General features: G+C 38.3%; 1 protein-coding gene across 1 annotated transcript; it reads right to left on the bottom strand.

The window, feature by feature from the left end:
- Window positions 1-246: 246 nt before the first annotated feature.
- LOC130931646 (coiled-coil domain-containing protein 200-like) lies at window positions 247-20,511 on the bottom strand. The gene is made up of 4 exons (XM_057860572.1): window positions 20,431-20,511; window positions 1,247-1,310; window positions 1,099-1,178; window positions 247-1,014 (listed from the first exon to the last, which is right to left on the bottom strand). The coding sequence occupies exons 1-4, from the start codon at window positions 20,503-20,505 to the stop codon at window positions 988-990; spliced, it is 246 nt and encodes an 81-aa protein (XP_057716555.1). The 5' UTR covers window positions 20,506-20,511; the 3' UTR covers window positions 247-987.
- Between the last annotated feature and the right edge of the window lie 4,631 nt (window positions 20,512-25,142).

Raw genomic sequence — 25,142 nt, 5'->3', positions numbered from 1 at the left:
ACTTATGTACTGTATGTTGAATGTATATATCCGTCTTGTGTCTTATCTTTCCATTCCAACAATAATTTACAGAAAAAATGGCATATTTTAGAGATGGTTTGAATTGCGATTAATTTTTAAGCTGTAAGTAACTCGATTAAAAATTTTAATCGTTTGACAGCCCTTATATATATATATATATATATATATATATATATATATATATATATATGATTGATACTATTATATCATTGCTAATAACTGCACTTCTAACTAGGGGAGTAACAAAATATCGAAATGGTGATATGTCGTGATACTTTCTATCCCCAAAGGTTATCGATATGCTCCTGCCAAGAATCGAGATATCGTTTAAAAAAGGTGTATAAATAAAAAGGAACCAACAAGTTGCTAACAAAATCTTACACCATAATAGTGTCTCAGTTAACTCTAAGGCTGCATTGACAGTGCTCGACGCCCAATCAATTTAGACTAGAAACATTCGTTCTATCGAAACCAGAGCATTCACAGTCATTCTGTCCGATATTCAGGGCCTTTACAGGTCACCTGCTGTCAATTTTAGGGCATTTACAGGTCATTTCCTGTTGAGTTTGAGTCACTGGAGTCATGGATTGGAGGTCTTCTGGTGATAAACTCATTTCAGTTCACAGCAGAAGCTTGTTTTTATGTTTATGATTGAATGAAGAATGATTTCCTGACCAATGTATCGATAATCGTTGTATCGCCAGATCGTCAGATCATCGTTATCGTGAGTTTTGTATCACAAATCGTATCATATCATGAGGTACCAAGAGGTTCCCACTCCTACTTCTAACATTGGCTTAAGGCTTTTATTCGGTATTCTCTGTATGTCCTTTAGAAAACATCAGCTGTCTAACACTTCAAAATGTCATTTTAGGTTCATTCGCCTGGACAGGAGACTTGTACTTTGATATTCAAGTAAATATTGTAGAAGCAAATGTTATCTCCATTGTGGTAACAACCACTGTCTCACCACTGCTGCGTATACTGTAAAGACTGTAAAAAAAATAAAATAAAAAGTACATGTACTCTGTGTAAATAAGAGTGAAGGGATGAGTAGTTGAAGGAAACGATACTTACTGAGTATCTGTTTGGAATTTTGCCGCTGTGACGGATTGGATTCTTCAACTCACTTTTACAGAAGGGACACTGGTATTCAGCTGAAATCAGAAACACTGTGACTTTTGCAGGCAACTGGAATTTTTTCCAAGATTAAGAGTAACAATACCTGTTTTCTCCGGGGAAGAACTCTGCTCAGTTATACTGCTGCTGGTCTCCTTTTTCTGCATAAGCTATAAAGAGAAATAAAGCTGTGTTTTCCATACCTGAGAATGATAAGATACATTTTCCATTTCAACGAACAAAAACTAAAAATTGATGGCACCCAAATAAGTAGTCAGATACGAAATTTCCGTCTTGGAGTGTCTTTCCTATCCTGATTTTTTTTTTAGTTTTTTTTTTTAGGTATGTTGAACAGTTTTACATCCAAACTGCCTAATTCGTTTCAAGCACTAGTAAAATAACATTAAATCTAAACTTATATATAAATGGAAGCCAGCAAAACACAGACTTCTGGCATCATCCTTTCGGAATTCAGCTCGCTATCTAACTTAGACTGAGTACAGTAGCGAGGACAGTAGAGACACGCTTATGGCTTATGACTTTTAAAATTGATTGTAAACTGGAATTATGTATCTTTTATCGCTTATCTTTCGTAAGCTGAATAATTTTTCGTAATATATAGCGAATATACATAGCGTTATTTGTAGCAAAAAAAAGCTTTGAAAATCTCGCAATATGAATTTTTCGTGTACCGAAACTTTCGTATCTCGAGGTACCACTGTATTACCTGAAGATATGTACACTGTACCCGTGACATGAGCACAATCTGTTCCAAGACCAAGCTTGTAACGTGAATGTTTCTCCAAAAGAAATAATTGACTCCCAGTTTATGTGTGCAACACTGTGACCCAGCATGATATCGTGTTATCCCTACATAATAATTCAAGACATAGTTTTTAAGGCTAAATAATCTGAAAAAGAAAAAGTATAAAACCAATGTTATTAATATACAAGCACTTCCCTCATTGTAGAACTTGAACACTTCTACTCTTTTCAAAGATCGCTAACACGACCCAGATGGGAATGTCGCCTTATCTTCCCATAAAACCCGCCCAGTTCAATAAAAACCAGCCCAAATGACAATCTCCCTCCCAAGATAAGATTAAAAACTCTGTTTTGATATTATGAACAGAAAAAAAACAATTAACAGTTGGCTGACGCAATGCAGAGGAAACATTGCTTTTTCACCGATAAGCATCATGGGATATGTAGCTCTTTACAAACAAACTGTTGTATTTTAATTTCAATAAACACAATAATGAAAAAATAGCTATGTTTATTTATTTTATTATTTAATGTCAAAATACATGTTTTTCAATAGAAATCACTATCAAAATAAAACTTGGGGAATATTTTGCACAGCCGATTCGAAGTGCAGAATGGGTAAACTATTTCTATTGAAATTGGTGTCAAAAGCAGAAGCAAGTCCACCTTTTACGAGGTGCAAAAAAAAAAGTCACTATTTTCAGTAATTGATGGGACCGTTGCAAGGCAAAGCCCATCTAATAGAATTGATCAACTTCAGTAATACATTTATTTAAAAAATTGCAACTTTTGTTTTTTAAAATTATAAATTATTATTGTATTATGTATATTTGAATATATTTATTTATAATCATAAATAAGTAAAAATGAATTGGACGTCTACCGCCATCACTGGCAGCCAATGAGTTCAATGAGTGACTTGTAAAGGTTAATTCAATTCAATTCAATTTATTTGTAAAATAAAATGCAAATCCTAATTTGTACGTAAAAGGGTCATTAAAAAAAAATGTTTTGGGATGGATGGATGGATAGATGGATGGATGGAGGGAGGGTAGGAGGAAGGAAGGGAAGGAGGAAGGAAGGGAGGGAGGGAGGAACGAACGAACGAACCTACCTAATCCGGCAACACTGACGCATACACCGGAGACAACGAAGAGAAGCAGCTAGAGAACTCTTTTGACTAGGAGCGCTTATACGCCCCCTAGCGGGATGCTGACACACTTGGGGAGACAAAGCAAGGAGTAGCTTGCATGTCACCTGGCAGGATGCCGATGCACTTGGACATGCCAAGCCAGAGAGAGAGGCTTTTCAGGCACTCGTATATTGAAAAACTGCTCGCACAATGAGACTCATTTTCTCTCGTGGCGATGCTCGTATAGGGAATGGGACGTACTACGTCATTGTTTGGACGTGCCTCCATGCTGGCAATATGATTCACTTCCGGGCCGGCAGACTCAATGCGGATTGTAACGTGTGGTCGTGCTAAGCTAACTCTTTCGGTGTTTTAGAAAGAAATTATGGGTGTGTATTGTTGTGTTACCGGGTGCAACAGCTTCTCCTACGACTAAAAAAAGGGCGAGGAAAACTGGACTCACTTTTCACCGTTTTCCTGCATGGAGGACCAAATATCAGATCACGAAGGCACGACGGATGGCTGGGGCGCAGCGGTTCGTTGGAAAAGCATTTCTCTTGATCATATTTCTGCTGGAATGAGAGTGTATTCCCCTCATCTCTACTCTTGTAAGTTGAACGATTTATCCGTTTTGGTTTCAATACGTTTTTTTTTTTTTTTTTTTTTTTACTGTTGTGTAAATCTGTCTCGGTAGCAATGCTAACCTTCTCCTCCTCCTCACCTACCTGTTGTGTTACTAGGAAAACCTGCATATGAAATGCTGACAACACATCCCGATTGGTCACCATATCTCTTCTTGGGTTATTCTGAGGTCAAGCGCACCACATCGGAGCGTTATGAGAGGTTGGAAAGGCGAAGAGTGCACGCTGAAACTTCAGTTTGCTCTGCTCTTACAAACACGATCCCAAGTGTTGTTGTGAAAAGTCAATAAAATATGAATACCAAAACATGACTTGAACAACTTCTTGACAAACTGTAACTGCTTGTTGTTTACTTTAGGTCTTCATAATAAACAGGTGTAATAATTACAAAGTCAGGTGACTTAATTTTGTTATACTATTTAGAATATGCATTGACAATTTTTGGACAGTGTTGTAGACAAGAACTGGGACTGATAAGTTGCAATAGATTTATTTCAAGTAATGCAATTTCTCCAATACGATATTTGAATTGACAGTTTAAAATCTTTAAATTAGTGCAAACAAGGCCCACCCTCTGACGGTGGCAGCAAATATTATATAATTATAAGTAATACACAAATAGAAGATCACAATAAACGTGTCTTTGTCAAAGCAGTTTAAAACACTATTTACTGGCCTTGGGTAAAATGCCAGACAGGATAAATATGTGCTTTAAAGTTCTTGCATTTCCATTTTAAGTATTGCAAGTACTAGTCTCCAACACAGTATTTGAACTGACAGTTTAAAATCCTTTTAGTACAAAATGGCCCACACTCTGGCAGGGGGCAGCAAATATTATAATACATAATACATTATAAAAAGCTATATACTATATAAATACAAGATCACAACAAAACCTGTATTTTTCAAAGCAGTTAAAAAACATCCAGTGGCCTTAGGTAAATAAAGGTGTATAAATATGTACTTTACAGTTCTTGCATTTCTATTTTAGGTATTGCAACTTTTCCAACACTATTTGAATTGACAGTCTATAGTCTACATAAGTGCAAATAAGAATATTATAATTTAAAAATAATAATAGAATATATAAATTCAACATTACAATGAAACGTGTCTTTGTCAAAGTGGTTAAAAAAAAAATAATAATAATAATACGTCACTGGCCATAGTTAAATAGCCAGGCAGAATAAATATGTGCATTAAAGTTCTTGCATTTTCACAAGTTAAAAGCCCGCAGTTCATCGACGAGAAGGGCAGACCCAGATGGCGTCTGCTGCAGGGGCTTGTTTGAGTCCGACACAGGACAAATGGAACCACTCCATTGAACAAATTTTCTTTGTCAAATGATCCAAGAAGAGAGATGGTGACCAATCGGGATGTGTTGTCAGCAGGTTTACCTAGGAACACAACAGGTAGGTGAGTCGTAGTAGGCGAGCATTGCTACCGAGGCAGATTTACACAACGGTGTAAAAAAACAAAAACGTATTGAAACCAAAAGTGGATAAAGCGTTCAACTTACAAGAGTAGAGATGACAGGAACACACTCTCATTCCAGCAGAAATATGATCATAAATGCTTTTCCGACGAACCGCTGCAATCCAGCCATCCGTCGTACCTTCGTGATCTGATATTTGGTCCTCCATGCAGGAAAACGGTGAAAAGTGAGTCCATTTTTCCTAACCCCTTTTTTTGTCGTAGGAGACGCTGTTGCACCCGGTAACGCAACAATAGGCACCCATATTTTCTTTCTAAAACACCGAAAGAGTTAGCTTAGCACTACCACACGTTACAATCCGCATTGACTCTGCCGGCCCGGAAGTGAATCATATTGCCAGCATGGAGGCGCGTCCAAACAATGACGTAGTACGTCCCATTCCCTATTGTGAAAAACTGGTAAGGCAAGGAGCTCGTATCATGAGGGCTCACTGTATGTTTGTTTAGACAACGTTAAATCAAAAAAATGAAGAAAACTTGACATGCATATTTATTGGTAGTAGTATACTAGCCCCTCAGGAATCTGCCGCCGTGGAATTTCCAGATTTCAACATGATCCGCAGAAATCAACAGTCTGCAGAATACAGGGGGAGGTGCAGAATATTGAATTTTATCTATAGTTTTAATCATGGCTGCTACATTCAGTGTGACTCCCTCAAGTACTACAGGCACAAGTGGTTTCCTCAACTGATGAATTTGATTCTCTCTTGTTGAGTGAAAACAAAAGAAACACATACAGAAGTACAATTAAAGAAACGAAATATATAAGTACAATTGACAGTCACATAAATACTAAGAAATAAACTAACCTCGTTGGCTGAGTAACGACTGAGGAAAATCGCTTTGGTTTTCTTCCTTTAACCCTTGAGAGTCGAAGGACGCGCCGGCGCGTCCTCAGCGCACGTCGTCTTTGAAGCGCCCTCACATTTTAATTACGTCACCCACATGCCGTTGGTTGGTCTCGTTTTAAAGTGCAGAAGTTGCGGTTTACTCTCGTTATTATTTGAAGTCAATCGACCAACTAAAACGTGAGATATTGTCATTTAAGTTTTATAGTTTTATTGTCCTCTCAAAAAAACATTAAAACGCTGTATGGATCATTTGTTTATGTCTATATTTCCATCATTTCTTGTCCTTTTTCAAAACGGAAGCTCCATGAAAAAAACACAAATCAAACGAACCCTTTCGAAGTCACAGTGGAAGCACAAAATGCGTTTTTTTTTAATGAATATAACTGCCGTGCGAAGTTGCACCGAACGAGAGGGAGGAGTGTTCTGAAGCAGCGAGGTGGCGAGCGATGGCCGTTTGGATCGAGCAGCGACTTTGTGTGACTTTGAGAATGAACGGAAAATTAAATTTAGCGCAAGCAATTGTGCTTTTTGATCAACTTGAGGAAGAGGATGGTCCAAATTCGTCATCATCGTCTTCTTCGGAAGAGTCCTTGAGTGTAGATAGTGACGGATTTGAACACGTGGGTGACGCCATCGACGAGCAGAGGTAAGCAAACTCTTTTTTTTTTTTTTTTTTTTTTCATGCTGAAAAAGTTTCTTTTGATATTGCAAGACAAAGTTAATTTTGATGCAATATAAGTGTGTGTTTGTAATAATAATATGTGCATATCAGATCAAAGTCGTACGTGCACTGCGTGTATCCAAGGCAGGAATTTATAATTGTGGTGTTCTTCTTTCTATATGAAGATTAGGGATGTAGCACATATTCAGCTATGGTATTCTTTCTATTGTCATACATATAGATTTCCATTATTATTTATTGCTGTATATATTTTTATTTTATACTTTATTATTTTCATAAATACTGACTTTTTTTCATGTACATTTATAGTGACAATGAAACTAAAGTGAAATGAAAATGGAAGGGTGGAAGGGTGGAAAGAGGACCGACACCCCATGGAAGTGTGGTCTGTGTGATGTAGCCGTGTCTAATTCCAGGACGAAACTGCTTTTCGGAGTGGCATGTCTGAAAAAAATTTAACTTGTTTATTGTAAATATTTTTGAAAATGCTTTTTTCCCCAATGTTATATATATATTTTTTCTTCCCACAATCAGTCTTCTCAATTTGTGTATATAAATGTGTGTTCAAGAAGCTTGATTGTGTGTATATAGTTTTCATCAGGTGATGGGCCGCAATACCTAAACTCATTAAGAGATGGCCTCTAAACACTTTCTGTGTTAGATGGTATATTTTTTCACTGTTCTTCAGTTTGGTCTGCTGTATATAACCTGTTTTGACTAGAGCATGTATAAAGGCAAAAAACGCCTATGGCTATACCTGTTGTTTATGTTGAATTGTCAAATATAAGACTATTTATTCTAAATTTTTTTGGTTGAATGTTCATCCTAACATGTTGAATAAATATTACAAAGTTTCAAAACGGTTCGTTACGCATGTTTGGTTGTCAATTGGACATCAATATTAAAAATTTTGACAAAACGATTTTGGAATTTTTGGTCTTTTTGGGCCCAAAATGATGATTTATAATTGGTCAGTGAAGGAAACAACAGTTTGGACATAAAGTTCAAGGTGTCACAAAAAAAGGGACCAAACCAGACCATCGTAAACAATTCTTTCTTTGAAATATAAAGGCAACTTCAAAGGCATGCACAATCAGACAAAATAGGCCCAGACCTTAAAGGGTTAACTCCGCTTGTTAGCTTTCTTTGCTTGTGCTAACAGCTATAGCTCCTTTCCTTCTCTGCTGAGATCGCTTCTTCTCTCAATATAACCTTGCTCTATGTATACACAAGTGCGAGCGCGCCCCCTACTGGCACAAATTGAAACTACACAAAACAGTAAAATGTCCTGAAATGAACACAATACAATGTGGCAGTTACACTCCCTCCAAATCTCATTAATTCTGTGAGATTTAACTTGTACCTAAATAAACTGACACAGAGTTAACAAATAACTTTAGTCTACTTCAACTAAAACAATAACTTTATGAATAGGTCTCTCTAGATGAGTTGTCTTAATAGTGACCTTTCCATTCTTATCCTGAGTTCTTTCACTAACCAAAAGTCTGATCTTTCTCTCTTTACTATCTACACCTGGGTAGACTTCTGTAACTTTGGCTAGCTTCAATTCGTTGAGTGGTGCAAGATCTTCTTGTAGAAGCACTACATTGTTGATCTTCAGGTCTCTTTTGTTGGTATTCCACTTTTGTCTTGGTTTCAAGTTGAGCAAATATTCCTTCCTCCAGCGGATCCAAAACTCATTGCTCAAGTATTGTACCCTTCTCCATCTCTTTTGAAGGTACAAGTCTTCCTTTATAAATTGTCCTGGTGGAGGTTGAATGATTGTTGACTTCATAGTTAGAATGTGGTTTGGTGTTAAAGGTTCAGGTCCTGTTGGATCATTCAAATGTTCTACAGACAGAGGCCTGCTGTTTACAATCGCCATGACCTCGTACATAAGAGTTCTTAAAGATGTACAGTCGAGTCTCTTTGCAGATTGGTCAAGGATTGCTGAAAGAACACTCCGAATTGTTCTTATCTGCCTTTCTCATACTCCACCCATGTGGCTTGCTGATGGGGGATTCATGAGGAATTCACATCCAAAAACATTCCTTTTAGAAGACTTGGGAACTCTCTTTGGGCACCAACAAAAGTGTCGCATCTTTGTCACATCTTAACTGTCAAACATTTCCTCTTATTGCAATAAACGCCCCCAAAGCATTGAGAAATGCATCTGCACTCAGGTCGTCTACTACTTCGATGTGGATGGCACGTGAACACAAACAAGTTAGAATTAGACCATATTTCTTGAGCTCTTTGTGTCCATCTTTAACATAAATCGGTCCAAAACAGTCCATTCCAACATACGTGAAAGGCGGAGTTGGCTCTGTTCGGTCCACTGGTAAATCTCCCATCTTTTGAAATTCACTTTTCCTTCTGTACTTGCGGCGCTTAACACATTTGTAGATGTGAGAAGAAACTGCACGGCTGCATCCAAGAATCCACCAGCCGTTGGCACGTAGCTCATTCAGTGTCATTCCACGGCCTTGGTGATGAACTTTCAAATGGAAATGACGAATGAGTAAAGCAGATATATGGCTGTCTTTGGGGAGTATTACTGGATGCTTCACATTTGGATGTAGCACAGCTTGACTCAAACGACCTACTCTGAGGATTCCTTCTTCGTCTACAAATGGGCTTAGTCTGTACAAGTTGTGATTCTTTGTCTTGGGAACTGTTTTCTTTGTTTGCAGAAACTTTATCTCTTCTGAGAAAGCTTTCTGTTGTACAAGTTTGACGACAAACAATTCAGTTTCCTTTCTCTCTTCCAAACTGGTACTTTCTATTGTCTTTTTTACTTCTCCTTTGAGTTGCTTTACTTTCCGTCTCAAGATTGCTAGCGCCTTGATTAATCTGGACCATTCTAAAAACTTCTCAAATCTTCCGAGAATGGATGACTCTTCTTTTGAGCTTGTAGAGCAGACAAACACTTTGCGAAGTTCTGGATCGTTTTCCCTAATTTCTCCCACCTTGATGTCTCTATCTGGTAGATTTCTTTGCCAGAGAAACGCTGGTCCGTTGTACCAGTTGGAGGACTTGAGTTGTTCCGCTGTTAAACCTCGCGAAGCGTAGTCGGCAGGGTTTTGTTCCGATGCAACATACGCCCACTGCTCTGATGTTGTGCTCAACTTGATTCTTTGAATGCGGTTGGCTACGAAGACTTGAAATCTTCTGGCTTCGTTGTTTACATAGCCAAGAACCACTGTTGAGTCTGTCCAGAAAAACTCTTGAACGTTTGGAATTTCAAGTTCTGTCTTGAGGAGATCACTGACTCTAACTGCAACCACTGCTGCCGTGAGCTCCAGTCTTGGTATGGTCGTGACACTCGTGGGTGCTACTCTTGACTTTGTCATCACTAAGCAACAATGGACTTGATCTGATTGGTTGATGATTCGAAGATACGAACACATGCCATACCTAGTGATGCTGGCATCCGAGAAGTGATGTAGTTCGTATTTCTTGACTTCTCCAAAATTTGGTGGAGCGAAACATCTTGAAATCTGTTCGTCAGCTAAACTTGATAGGTCTCTGATCCAGGACTCCCATTGTGGCTTTAAATGTTCAGGAATGTCTTGATCCCAATCCACTCTTTTTCTGCACATCCGCTGGAGAATCTGTTTCACAAGGAGTACAAACATAGACCCCTAAGGTCGTCTGGAACCGGTGTTCTGTATGTTCCAAGAACAAGAACCAAGCAGGGTGAGGCAGCATTTAGTTATTATGCTCCTCACCTCTGGAATAAGTTACCTGAACGTCTGAAGTATGCTCAAACTGTTAGCGCTTTTAAATCAGGGCTAAAAACGCTTTTGTTTAGCACTGCATATCCATAACTGTCTATATATTTCAATCTACTTGCTTTCTAGTCCTCTTGTGCTTATCTCCATTGCTGATTTCAATTATTATTAGTAGTAGTAGTTTTTGTTTTATTTTTATTTATTTATTTTTATTCTATTTGTTATTAAATGCGATTTTTATGTATAATTTTATTTCCGATTTTGATTGTCTTGGTTTTTACTTTGTATTGATTTAAATGTGATTTTTATGATCTTCATGTGATGTAAAGCACTTTGAATTGCCTTATGTTGAATTGTGCTATATAAATAAATTTGCCTTGCCTTGCCTTACAAAGGGTGCAATGAAGCGTAAAGGATCGTAAACTGATGCTACAGTGGAAAGCACGCCTCTTCGGGTAAGTGAGCTTGATTTGACTTGAACTCGGAATTTGAAAGCATCTGAAGTAACGCACCATTCCACTCCAAGTGTTCTTTCAGTGTGTGGCAGGCTTAAAGACATCTCCAGATCTTTCACTATGGCACACTCTTCTTCTGGAATGGTTGACATCACACTTTCCTTGTTGCAAACAAACTTGTGGAGTCTTAGTTTTCCTGTAGAACATAGTTTTCTTGAGTCTTTAATCAGTTGAATGGCTTCACTTTCAGAAGAAACACTTGCCAGGCTGTCATCAACATAAAAGTTTCTTTGTATGAAACGAATTACATTATCTTTGAACTGACCTTGACCTTGAGCTGCAAGATGTTTCAGACCAAAGTTGGCGCAGCCTGGAGAAGACGCTGCTCCAAAGAGGTGGACCTTCATACAGTAGACTGATGGTGTCGTGTCCAAATCTCCCTTCTCCCACAAAAGAAACCTTAAATAATCATGATTTTCTCTTGCCACGTGGAATTGATGAAACATTCCTTCTATATCACAGGTGAATGCAATAGAACCCTTGCAAAACCGACAAAGAATGCCCACCAAAGTGTTCGTCAAATCAGGACCGGTCAACAGATGTTCGTTGAGAGAGGTGTCTTGATACTTGGCAGAAGCATCAAATACTACTCTGATTTTCCCTGGTTTGTGCGAATGATAGACTCCATGGTGTGTGATGTACCATGTTGGGGTGTTGTCCAAGTCTTTCTCCGGAACCTTTTCTGCGTCACCTCTTGAAATAATGTCGTTCATGAAATTTGTGTAGTCACTGTAGTATGTTTTGTCTTTTCTTAACTTCTTTTCTAAGCACTTCACACGATGTGTTGCACATACTTTGTTGTCTGGTAACTTAGGTCTTTCATCACGAAACGGTAGAGGCATCTCAAAATGACCGCTTTCGTTTTGCTTGATGTTGTTTTCAAGTTTCGAGAGGAACTTCAAATCATCTTGAGATATAGGATTGTTGTCAAGACTCTTTTCTGAGGAGTCTGTTTCCAGCGCTTTAACAATGTTTGCCATAGTGACATCTTTTACTTTCGTCCTACTCACGTAATGGACCTCCTTCTGAAGCTTGATGGTAGGCTCGAGCTTGGGAATTACTTTCTTCACTATGATCCGGTGGCTGATCCCGATGGCATCTCCGTAGTTGAGACAGGGATTACTTAGTCCAACGATACTCCATCCCAAGTCAGTACGCTGAGCAAATGGCTCATTTTCTTCACCTGACACAATTTCTCTTGGAAGGAGGGCTTGTGAGCAGTTGTATCCAATCAACATTCCTCTTTCACAATCTTGCAGATGAGAGATTTCTGTTTGTAGGTGCTCCAAATGTGACCAAGCTTTAGCTGTTTCATTGGTTGGAATGTGAGATTTGTCGGCTAGAATAAACTCTCTCGTGAATATTGGAGGTAGAGGAATTCTCTTGCTTAAGTTGAAACCTCAAACTTGAAGATCTTATAGTCTGTGAGACTGAACAATTGTGTTTATTGAAGACATAGTAGACAGTTCTAACTTGACGGGTTCTTTATTGGTGTCGAACAAATCTGCAATTTCACTCAGAACAAATGTTTTGTCGCCTTGTGAGTCGAGTGAAGCGTACACAAGAACTTCCTTTGTGGGTTGTGCAGAAGTTGAAAGCCAAACAGGGACAATAGCTGCTGTTTGTGTGTTACTTTCTTGACGAGCAACTCTATTCGTCGTGGCTGTCACTTGTGTTTCTTGAACTTGAGTACTTGAACTTGAATCTTCTTCACTTGCACTTGCTTTATTTGGTGCTTGCCTTCGTTCTTTTTTGACTCTATCTTCGTGCAGACAGGTAGGATGTTTCTTGTTACACTTCTCACATGAACTGCGATTTGTACACTTCTTAGAATGATGGCAAGGTCTGAGACAACCGAAACATAGCCTTTCTGCCTGAATGAACTTGACTCTTTCTGGCACAGGTTTTTCCATGAAACTTCTACACTTGTGTAGACTATGCTTGGGCTTCTCACAGAAGGTACATGTGAGTTGTGGTTTTTCCTGTATACTTGTTGTCAGCGTATTAGCACCAACTCGTCTCTGTCTAAAAGATTTCAGCTTGTCTGATTGATCTAGCCTTTCTTGCTTGAGTGACTGTAACGAAGTAACAGGGTTACAGGCGATCTTGGCTTTTCTTGTTAGAAATGTTACAAACTGACTGAAAGTAGGGAAGTGATTACTTTATTCTTCGATTTCCATGACCTTACGGTTCCAGCTAGCTGCTAGCCAATCTGGTAACTTTGCTAGGATCTTTCTGTTCTCATTACAATCGTTGAGAATCTCCAATGACTTAATGTTAACCATAGCAACTTCACAACTGCGCAGGAAATCAGCAACATTTCTTAGTTCCAAACTGTCCTTTGATGACATTTTGGGCCATGCTTGTAGCTTGTCTCTGTAAGCTTTTGCTATTGTGTAAGGATTTCCGTATCTCTCTTCGAGTAGTTCCCATGGAGTGACATAAGCAGACTCAGTTCCAAGTAGGAAGTATCCGTCGAGAGCACTTTTCACTTGTCCGCTAGCATATCTTCGCAGATAGAATATTTTCTCATTTTCAGGAATGTTCCTCTGATCAATGAGTGTCTTAAATGAAAGTTTCCAGTCACTGTACCTTAATGGATCTCCACTGAACACCTTAGGCTCAGGAACAGGAATACGGCTAGCACTCATAGCAGCCGCTAGCACTGTAACCAGATCTGCGGCACCATCACTTGGCGAGGTACTCATAGCATTGTGAATGACCCATTCTTGATGAGGAGGGAAACTTACATGCTTAACTTCTGTGAGCGACTTTGTAAGATCGACTTGTTCCTCAGTTACACTTGCTTGATCATACACTTGCATTCTGGTTTGTGCTGCTTTCAGATCCTTAACTTTCTGTAAGTGCTGTAACCGTCTTTTCCTTTCATCAAGCAATCTTTGCAGTAGTGTTGTATCGGTCGCGAACGATTCGGTCTTTTTGAACGAATTGTTTGGGTGAACGAGACCGAACTAATCACCGTCTGCACTGATTCGTTCTATGAAGTTGGTGGCGCTTGTTCGCTGCGTGGGAGGGCGTTGAGCAAGCGGCAGCGTCTTCTGACATCGCACACGACCAATCAGACGCCAGCCTCATCGCGGGCAGGGGAGGGAGCGGAAACAGAATCAAGGCGTCTGTCACTCATTTCCACGTGTGGCCAATAAGCAGCCAGCGTGCAGGCAGAGGGGAAAGACTGAGTTTTGTCACTTCCCGTTCAGTGATTCGGTCCTCCGGTGCCTGACTTAGCTTGCTGCTAACTTGACTTTCCAGTAATGACTATGCGGTGAAGGAGTCATAAAATGAAAGGAAATGACTTTGTCACATATTTGTTAACGTGGAGCCTATCAAATGCTGCTCAAACAGACAAAACACCACACAAATCTAGCGAGCATGGTTTAGTGTACTACTTTTCTCAACAGACTGACAACATACTATCAAATTTGCAGTAGTTAAAACACGGGTAGCTAAAAATAAATAAAAAAACACGGGTAGCTACGAGGCAAGCAAAAGTGAGCTGCGGTCGCGTGACGGCACTCACGGCAGTGAAGGGGGCAGAGAACTGTCACTATATGGAGGCTTCATGGCAGCGTTATTTACCTCATATGCGCACAGAAAAAATATTTAGTATTATCACCATAATACTGATTTGCAATGAAACTGTATATACATGTCAATTTTTTCCGACTGTTTTATTTTATTTTATTTTTTTCGTGTCAGCGTGTCGGGTGTTGATTTGCCAAATTATGTCCATCCGTCCATCATGTGCTACTCAAAAACAACGCACGCGGACACGGGAGATGTCGCAATATGTCTACATTTTTCTTAACAGACTAATGAGAGTAGAAAGGCAACATCGTAAAGAGCAAACAATTATTTCTCGTCAGCATTTGACAATCTGAGATGAAGGGGCGACAGGGGAGCTGACCGGATTATTTTATTTGTTAATACCAGTGCAAAAATTCAATACGATCATCTTAATACTGATTTGCAATTAAACTGTCGAATATCAAAATGTTGTATTGTTTTTATTTCAGAGCAGCACATTTGACAACTAGCTATTTACACTTCAGTTTTAACAATAGTGACCTAAAATAATAGTGATGAGCATAAAAACAAAAATACAACAGAGCGAAAGGTAAATATGATGTGTTGGTCGTTCCATATTTAGAAATTAAACTTTCAATTTATTTTTATTTTCGTGACAGCAAGCATGCTGCGTTGGCTGGTAGCATATGTGATCAAGATCATGCTAAAGAAAGTCCGTGTGCCCCCGACCCCAAACCCCCTCTCCCCCCACAAAAGGAAAATGTTTAACCGGGTCCTAAATCGAAATGCAAGCACGAGCCATGACTTTGAGCCCATAGAACTAGGACAGACGACACGAAAGTTCTCCCTCGCTTTTGCAGTGGCAGGAGGGAGACGAGGCTGTCTGTGAAAGCAGAATGATACCGCCTGTCACTCATTTCTGAAACTACGACGAGTGGTGCCTGTGTGCAAGAGAGGGAGGGACCAAGCAATGTCACTTCCCGTTCAGTTATACTGCGAAGCGGTCTTTGGTGATTCGTTCGGCAACGTCACTTCCTGTTCAGTAACCGAACGATTCGTTTGGGCGGGGTGGAAGATGAGGGGGGCGAACGATTCGTTGAACGATTTGTTTGAACGAATCTTTTTACTGAACGAACCGGAATGGATTCGTTTACTCAAGTGAACGACAGATCCCGTCACTACTTTGCACTACTCTTCTTCTTGTTGAGCTTTAAACTTCGCTTCTTCAGCTTCTCTTTGCATTCTCAATTTGATTTCTTATGCTTCTCTTTGCATTCTCGATTTAATTTCTTTTGCTTTTCTTTCTAAGTGTAACTTATTAGCTAGCATTTCCTTTTCTGCAGCCTTCTTTCTGACTTCAGTTTCGAGTCTATCAATCTCTTGTTGCTCCTTTTCTTGTTCTCGTAAGACTGTGAGAACAGCTTGGCTTACTGCTGCATCTGCTGCAGCTTCTTGGTGCTTCAGAGAGGATCTGATTGAATGTGAAGATCGGTTGGTTGTGCCAGAACAGCTCGACTTACTTGTTACTGTTGACTGAAAGAGAACCTGCATCTGGCCAATCTTCTTCCTCTTCTATTTCAATTCCTTCCATACGACGTCGAACTTTGTCTGTGATAACCCTTGAGATCTCCACACAAAGATCAATTTTGCGTCTGATGTGTTGACTGGGTGAAATGAGTTTGCGTAACTCATCATAAACATTCCCAACATCTTCAGACAGTCCTGAAACATCACTGATAATATCATCAAGAAGGAGCTCACTTAACTTCTCAGAAGATGAGAGTGGTAGCTTGGATAATCTTGCACATTTTCTCCACTTCTCATAATTGTAGTTGAATCTTTGCTGCAGTGACTTTATTTTCTCCTCTTGCATTGCTTTGCCCTTTTCTGTGAGTGTTTTCTATCTCTCACTTCTTCTTGGTAGATTGGTGGTTTGATTTCCTTCACCAGAATTCATATCTTGCATTTTTTCTGGCTCTTCGGTTCCTACAATAACCTCAACCTGATCTGAAAACTCACTAGGCTCACTCATTTTAGCACAAAATCACTTAACTTAAAGCACCACTAAATTAGTGAAAAATATCTTATATAACTAAATGTCTCTTTAAACTGTACTTTGTTGCGTTAGACTAAATAATCTAACTTGCAAAATAACTTATGACCTTTTCATGTGTCACTGAAATATTTTTTAACTTGTAAAATAACTTATGACCCTTTTTTATATCACTAAGATAGATCCTTTTAAATGGTAAAATAAATTATGAACCTTTTGTATCACTGAAATATGTCTTAAATGTCTTTACATCCAACTTAAATTTTACCAAATGCAATTAGTATACTTTTGAACTCCTAAATTCACAAATGAAATGCAGTGCTCACATTATTGTCACAAATGTACAAATATAAAATCAAAAGTACAGCTTCTTTGTGCTTCAATACTTATTAACTTAATTCTAACACTTGACAGAGAAGCCTTGGATAACAGCATAAAATGTCACTTTTAAATTACCATCTTTCTTGGGTTAACTCTTAATTTATGAGTGTCCAACTTTTTATGGTCTTGACTTGAGGTGTACTTATCAAACTGTAAACCGATGCCCTCTGGTGGTGAAAATGGTCGCTGCGCCGCTCCATGCACGTCCTGGTCACGCACTGCTCTTTTGATCACGCCGCCTCGATTGATCACGCCTCTATGGAGTTATATTTGTGTCTAAATGATTTGTACTTGTATTTACACATTCGTATTCGTATATAAAATATTCGTGTTCGTATACAAAATATTCGTACTCATATTTACAGATTCGTGTTCATAATTAGGCATTTGTATCTGTAAACACAAAATTCTGACGTGGGATTTTTTTTGTGGGTGGCCTCCTCGATGTGCAAACTCTTGGCGCCCGGGAGGCTTCGTCGATGTCGATCTCCACTCACGCTGATGAACAGTCCGAGTTTTCACTGTAACTCCCTCAAGTACTACAGGCACAAGTGGTTTCCTCAACTGATGAATTTATTTGATTCTCTCTTGTTGAGAATGCAAACACACACACAGTCAAAACTAAAGAAACATACAGAAGTACAATTAAAGAAACAAAATATATAAGTACAATTGACAGTCACATAAATACAGAGAAATAAACTAACCTTGTTGGCTGAGTACCGACTGAGGAAATTCGCTTTGGTTTTCTTCCTTTAACTCCGCTTGTTAGATTTCTTTGCTTGTGGTAACAGCTTCAGCTCCTTTCCTTCTCTGTTGAGATCGCTCCTTCTCTCACTATAACCTTGCTCTATGTATACACAAGTGCGAGTGCGCCCCCTACTGGCACAAATTGAAACTACACAAAACAGTAAAATGTCCTGAAATCAACACAATACAATGTGGCAGTTACATACAGTATCTGTTGTTGTTAAATAATGTAGCACCCAACACACACAGAAAAAAAACTGCAATTAATACCTGTCTGAATGTTTACATTTTTTCCAGCAATCAACATCATCAAATGAGTGGATAAATTAGAATTTGTTGTAATTGGTCTGTTTAATGCAATGTGCTTTTGAGAGTGTAAAAAGTTTCCTCAGGTTAGTGCCAGAGCAAAGGGCATGAATCAGAAAAATAATGAAATAAAATAATAATTATATATATATATATAACTTTTTTTTGTGGCAGCAATACGCTTCTGTAATTTTCTGATTTTATTTCATTGATCTTTTTTATCATTCTTGGGAAAATCACATTTCAAGCCACAAAATCAAGAACTGCACACCGCAGAATCAGGATTGTTCTTAGCATAGGCTTTTCCCCCTGCTTATTTCAGAGGGGCAAGTAAGAGCAACAGGATACATGTCCATTCATGTGTACTGTTCACACAGGAAATAAAGTTGACCTCAAGATGGAGTGTCACATGTCCCTGCTCAGCTCTTCCGTTCTTTAATAATAAACTAGACCAACCAGGTTGTTGGCTAACCAACAGCTGACTTGTCTAATGATCGATTTAAAAAAAAAAAAAAAAAAGAATGTATGGCAATTGCTTTGGAGTTGTGTTTCCATGTATAAAATTCAAAATGTTAATTTAACCAAAGAAAATGATGTGTCTTTAATTTTCTTAGTTTTGCATTTTGCAAACCAATATAATTTACAATGTTTGAAACATGAATTACATTCAAACATTTCAAAGTGACGTTTCAAGTTATCAATAATGCCAATTTACAGTATATTTTAGGTTCGCATGGAGAATGCATTTTACAGTACATAACTGCACTAAAAGTACCTTTATTATAATACTAACATGGCTCTAACTACCAGATATGATGTACAGTATGTTTCCATCATACCTGATTAATAAAGATGATTTTGATTTTCATGCACTGTTCATTGAAATTTAACATGCATATACAGTGGTACCTCTACATACGATCACTTCGACACACGATCTTTTCGACATCCGACGTAAAATTTGAGCCGCCATTTGTTTCTACATCCGACGAGTTGCTCGAAATACGACGACATGACAGCACTGCAAACGAACGCACGGTGGATTTTCTTGTGTGAGAAATCAACACAGTTTTCAAAAAAAGTTGATACAGTTGGAGAAACAAGGAAAAAAGTGATGCTTACCTTTGAAATGAAGATGCAAGTTATAGAAAAATATGAGCTTGGTGTGCGCGTCCCTGAACTGGCTCAACAATACAGCTCCATGGTCCTCTTCCGACCACCGTTCGCCACTATTTATAAGTTAAGGTGACAATTATTATTGTGGTAACATTGCCAAGGAAATCGCCAGCTTCGTCACGTTTTTATCATTTATTTAAGAACTTATCCAACACAAAACGCCCATTGTCTTAAGCAGTTGACTGCTCTCAAGAAAACGAAAGTATTATCTCTACCGCACCGACCTATCTCACCGTGACGTCAGCTTCGCGGTGCGTTCAGGGACAGTAAAAAGTGTCCGCCATATTAGAATCCAATTCGTTACATTATTTACAGGAATAATTATTAATTATTCTTCTTATTATTATATTATTCTGACTTATTTATTTATAACTTATTTGTTTTTCTATGTTTAATTGCCATTTGTAACAGTGCCAGCAGTATTTATTAAGAATTTAGTGTATGTTTTTAGGCTTTGGAACGAATTAATGGAATTATAATGTATTCCTATGGGAAAATCCTGCTCGACATACGACCATTTCGACTTACAAACAAGGTCCTGGAACGAATTAAATTCGTATGTAGAGGTACCACTGTATAGTACAATAAATTTTTATCTTAAATATTTATTCAAGTCAACTTTCCAATTTTTATTTATTATGATTCCGTTTTAATTCCATCCTTATTTAAATATGTTTTATTTTTCTGGATTTTCCTATATTCAAGTGCAGCGACAAACTGTGTTAATGTTACGGTGGCTTACAACAATAAACAAAGGTATGCTTTTTTAGGAATGAGACTTCCACCTTGCGTTTTCTATTAGCCTATTGAGCTTCTGGATTTTAAGTTTGATTTTTAAATTTTTATTTTTTTCGCCACCGGCTCAAGATCTCACTCACTTCTTCGATGTATATGTATCCTTGGAGCTTGATTTTTTTTTTTTTTTTTTTTGTTATGAAATAGATTCATTCTTTGACTGTGCTTATCAGGTCTCTGAGTTGATATGTTGTCAGAGCTGAGCGGTCATCGTAACAATTTCAACTTGTTTAGGTGGTACTCAAAAACGTTCAAAAGAATCAACACCTGAAAGTCCATTATCTCCTCCGACAATGACATAAAAATCATTGCCAATGTTTTTGTTGCAATTATGCATCTATTTTTTGTTTTTGTTCCAAGCTTGGTTTGGTAGGACATTTATATATATATATATATATATATATATTTTTTTTTTTTTTAAGTGTAGGTTAAGAGCATCATAAGGTATTGGAATTATAACGTAACAAACTTGCTGTTTGTCTCTAGCCAGCCTTCGATCAAGGGCACTCTGACGTCTTCTGGCTTCCCAGTGCATAGCTGACATCTCGACAGCACCTGGCAATAAATGTTAATAACAGCATTTATAAAACGCTAAACTGTAGAGTAGGATTGTATTTGTTTTGTGTTTGAATACAAACTGGTAAATGGAATATGCACATGCATCATTATAAAATGGAAGAAATAATAAGTATAGTGGTATCACAAGATACCAAATATTTTGTTCCTGAGTGGCTTTCGTATCATGATTTTTTCCTAAAATGAACCGCGTTTTACATGTAAACTGCTTAATTCGTTCCAAGCACTACTAAAATTACCACATGAAATCTTACAATAAGGGTAAAACCAGAATTAAATAAGAGCTAAATACATTTAAAACATGCAACATACCTAACCTAACCGTTGCTTTCTTGTAATGGGGTAGATAATAGGACATAATGCAAAAAAAAAAAAAAAAAACGAAAATATGGAATCTTAGGTGATGTCCGAAAACGAAAGTGATACCAATGTAGCGGACTGCGTGTGGGCTTAAAGTGCATGTGAGACAACAATGCATGTTTATTTCATATTACACGCCGTATTTTATGCTCCTGAATGAAATGGACCACTTGGGTGTGTGAGGAAGCAATCAATATATTTATTCAACTTTTTGAATCCCGCACCGTCTTGGGTTGAGGAAGAAGGCGAATGTCAATGAATGACATCATCTCCACTATACAGCCATACTATTGTACAAAAAGGACTGTGGATTCAGCTGATTTTGCAAATTAATTCATTTATTTTTCGCATCACGCCAGCTTTATGTGCTGCAGGCTTTTGTTGCTACACCAGGGAGAGTGCTGTGAGCCGTTCTGGGTATCCCAAAGATCCTGTCCACCGCAAACAAAGAGCAAAACAAGTCCAACAATCGAGGTTCCATTGGACGTTTTTTATATTATGTCAAATACTGGGATCATGGTACACGTTTTAATTAGGATTTGGCTTGCATTTTGTGGGTGACAATACTCCCTGTCCACCGAAAAGGCAGCAGTGGCCGCCTCCCTTGGCCGGCGACCAGCAACTTGTTGCACACAATGGTCCCCGGCCGATGTAGGCAAGAGCGCCCATGTTCTGGCTGCCATGCGCGCCCATCTCCTGTTCTTGATTGTGTCGAGACTTCCACCCCCTCGGCCCTCTTCGTGTGTCGGCCTTGAGAGCGCTATACTCGGCTTGGGCTCGGGCAGTCACACGCTCCGACGTCGGCCGGTTTGTCCACAGAGAATGCACCATTTTCGACGTTAATTCCAGTGCTACGCTCTTAGTGACGAACACCGCCTGCCAACCAGGGCTGCAGCAGGGGAACGACGAGTCGAAACTTGCTCGCTGCTGAGGTCTGGCAGATCGGTAGTTTTGTGTGATTTTTCGTGTTCGGAAGGTGAGGAAGCCTCTCGGTTCGGGTTAGCATGTAGCTTAGCTCTTAATCTCCTCTATTGTTACGCTCTTTCCTCCTCCTTTCCACAGGGTAATGACAAGAGCCGGACTAACTCCACAGGCATAAAATATCGTTCGGGAAGTTTAAGAAGTCGGCACTTTTGACCATTATGCAGTAATTTAGCCTTGTCGTACTAAATAAATGCATTTTTAATATTTCATATTCCTTTTAGCACAAGACTGTTATTTGTCATGACCATACAATTTTTTCAGCAATCGAGGAAAAATACTTAGATACACAGAATATCCTTTAAAAATCTTGGAGTAGTGAGATAAAAACAATGATGACATTTTGCAGTCTGCTCTAGTCATCAGCCTCGTGTTTGTTGTCTCTGTCGCCTTTTTCTCGTTCTGAATTTTCCTCCTTCTCCAAATTTGACTCAAACATATACGACTGTATGTCACATACTTCCTCTGGATCGACAGTATCATTCGAAAATTCCACACTTGAAAAACGCTTCTTCCTCCATTGGGCTCAATGCTAAATCCGCTGAAATCGCTCATTCTCTGACGTCATCACCAAGATGGATGTGCCAGAGTGATATAATGACAGGAGGAGTTAAACGGCAGATTTAAAGACTAATTTCTCGTCATCTGTGCTTTGCCAAATTGTTGTATATACTCGAATCATTTCAAAATAAGTTTTTAATTTCAATAATAGTGCTATTTAAGATTTTTTTTTTTTTTTATCGTGATACATGCACTTTAAAAACACTCTTCGTGAGGCAAATAGAATTTTTTGGGCGAAGGCATCGTCAGCTATGATATTAATTTGGTGCAAGCAGCTTGGAGCAGGTAGTACTTAAGACTGCGAAGAAGAATGCATTTCCGCACACGAAGAACTCATGAAGCCGAGTGAAAGAGAGAAAGAAAAAAATACAGCTTAAAGCCTACACGCGCCTTTTGATGCTTGTGAATAACTACAACAGCAACGTCGGTATATGCACGCTCATTGTTTGTATAGGTGTTGTTGCTGTATTAGTAGCTAATTATTTCGTTGCTGTGAATATATTTGTCATTGAGGATGATTTATTTTTGTTCATTTTTCGTTTCACTCTGCAAGGCGTTGATGTCAGGAACAGCTCAATAAAGGCAGCAAGCAAAACACAGACTTGCGGCATCATCCTTTCAGAGTTTAGCTCGCTGTAAGCTGAATATTTCTTTTTCATAACATGAAGCGAAAAAGCCAAAAAAAATGTAAAAATCACAGACTCTTTACTCCTTAGTATGAAATCTGGGGGATCAAATACCAATTTCCTCCATTGCATATGAAAAAAAAAATACTGTTTATTTTTTTGTCTTTAGGTACTCAAATGTGTATTTAGCCATTCACACTATGGTTAAATGACAAGCTGTTGCTTTGTGTACCTCAAAACTGAACCTCATTAAACAGTAGTATTTCCCACGGAAGACTGGTTGGTAAATATACTGTAACTATTGATACACATACCTTTGAACCAACAGAAAGATCATTTGACCCTAATCAGCATATCTAATCAGATGAGTCATTGAGAGTTTCCACTGCCATGTTCATATGTTCACACTGTCATGTTCCACACTGCAGCTGAAATTGCTCGCTAGTTTAGCACTGAACAGGGTAAGGATCTGTCTCTTCATACAGTGTCTCTGCATTTAGGAATCTTTGAGCACTTTAGAAAAATATATATGCCCACTGTCCTGTTGCCTTATCTTATCAATCAAGTGATTGATTGCTTTTTAGTGACAGACCACATATCAGTGTACCCACTCACCCATATTTGTATTTCAAAAGTGAGGAAACATAGCAAACACGGTCAAGAAGTAGTTAGCATTACAATTCAAACACTACTAGTGTGATCTATGGAAATATTGTACATTGTAACAAGTCAAAGCATTTGATTAAAATGGATTTGATGAGAACATCTAGGTTACATTAATAGAGTTGGTACCTACAGAATTAAGCAAACTGCAATAATGGTGAACACTGTACTCACCAAGCTCGTGGCCTCCAAAGCAAACTACTGCAGACTCAGTAGGAGATTGGGGGAGTCTTAGATATCCATCTCACTTTACCCAACTCCTCTTCCTGAACTCTTATTAGGGGAGTGTGCTGGCAACTTAATGCTCTCGGAAAGGCGGAAAGGTTCGGGTGGCTAAATCAATGCTCTGACTCACTGGTAACTGTACTAGCTTGCCTTCCTTTGTAAGCAACAATTGGCAACTCTTGCTGGGTATCATATATTGAAGGCCAACAAAGATTGATGACTGAAGAGGATTTGAGACGCTTTGCCTTCACTAAAAAAACATTAGTTACATTGAGTACAGTACAGTACAGTACAGTATAATAGTATATGTACAATATGTATTATCTCTTGTAGAGATATTTGTTCTAGGGCTGTCAAAAATTTAAAATTTTTAATCGAGTTAATCACAGCTTAAAAATTAATTAATCGTAGTTAATCGAAATTCAAACCATCTATAAAATATGCCATATTTATCTGTAAATTATTGTTGGAATGGAAAGATAAGACACAAGACAGATATATACATTCATCATACTGTACATAAGTACTGTATTTGTTTATTATAACAATAAATCAACAAGATGGCATTAACATTATTAACATTCTGTTAAAGCGATCCATGGATAGAAAGACTTGTAGTTCTTAAAAGATAAATGTTAGTACAAGTTATAGAAATTTTATATTAAAACCCCTCTTAATGTTTTCGTTTTAATAAAATTTGTAGAGATGACCCAATCGATCGGCATCCCGATCGATCGGGTCCGATCACGTCATTTTCAAAGTATCGGAATCGGCAAAAAAATATCGGACATGCCTTTTTAAATTTTTGTTTATGTATTTTTTTAATTAAATCGTTTTCTAATTGTATTTAACATTACAGACATAATGTGTTACACTCTTCCAGAGTCTTTAGTTTAAGCTTACGGTAGGTTTATCAAATTTATCGCGTTAACGGCGAGAATGAATATTTTTTACATTTATCACGGTAATTAAAAGCATTCGCTGCACGACCCACTCATGCATTGTCGCGTTCAATCTATAATGGCGCCGTTTTACCCATGCAGAATATAGAGCTAAAAGGCAGCGTAAAATGAGTAGAGTGAATTTTGGCAGCCTTTGGAGCCTTTTTTTAAATGGCTAAAGCCTTACAATCCCTCTCCCAACGATTAGAATAATCGTGGGAAGCAATGTAGGGAAGAAAGGTAGTAGT

Source organism: Corythoichthys intestinalis, chromosome 16, assembly GCF_030265065.1.
Source record: "Corythoichthys intestinalis isolate RoL2023-P3 chromosome 16, ASM3026506v1, whole genome shotgun sequence".
Taxonomy (NCBI): domain Eukaryota; kingdom Metazoa; phylum Chordata; class Actinopteri; order Syngnathiformes; family Syngnathidae; genus Corythoichthys; species Corythoichthys intestinalis.
This window is presented reverse-complemented; position numbering and strand designations above follow the sequence as displayed.

Bases quoted from the DNA above. Each gene is read 5' to 3' on its own strand.
- LOC130931646 (XM_057860572.1), bottom strand. From the start codon at position 20,505: ATGTCAGCTATGCACTGGGAAGCCAGAAGACGTCAGAGTGCCCTTGAT. The intron at 1,311-20,430 runs GTTTGTTACGTT...TTCTCTTTATAG, and splicing joins TGGCTAGAGACAAACAGCAA to CTTATGCAGAAAAAGGAGAC. The intron at 1,015-1,098 runs GTAAGTATCGTT...TTTTTTTTACAG, and splicing joins AAATTCCAAACAGATACTCA to TCTTTACAGTATACGCAGCA.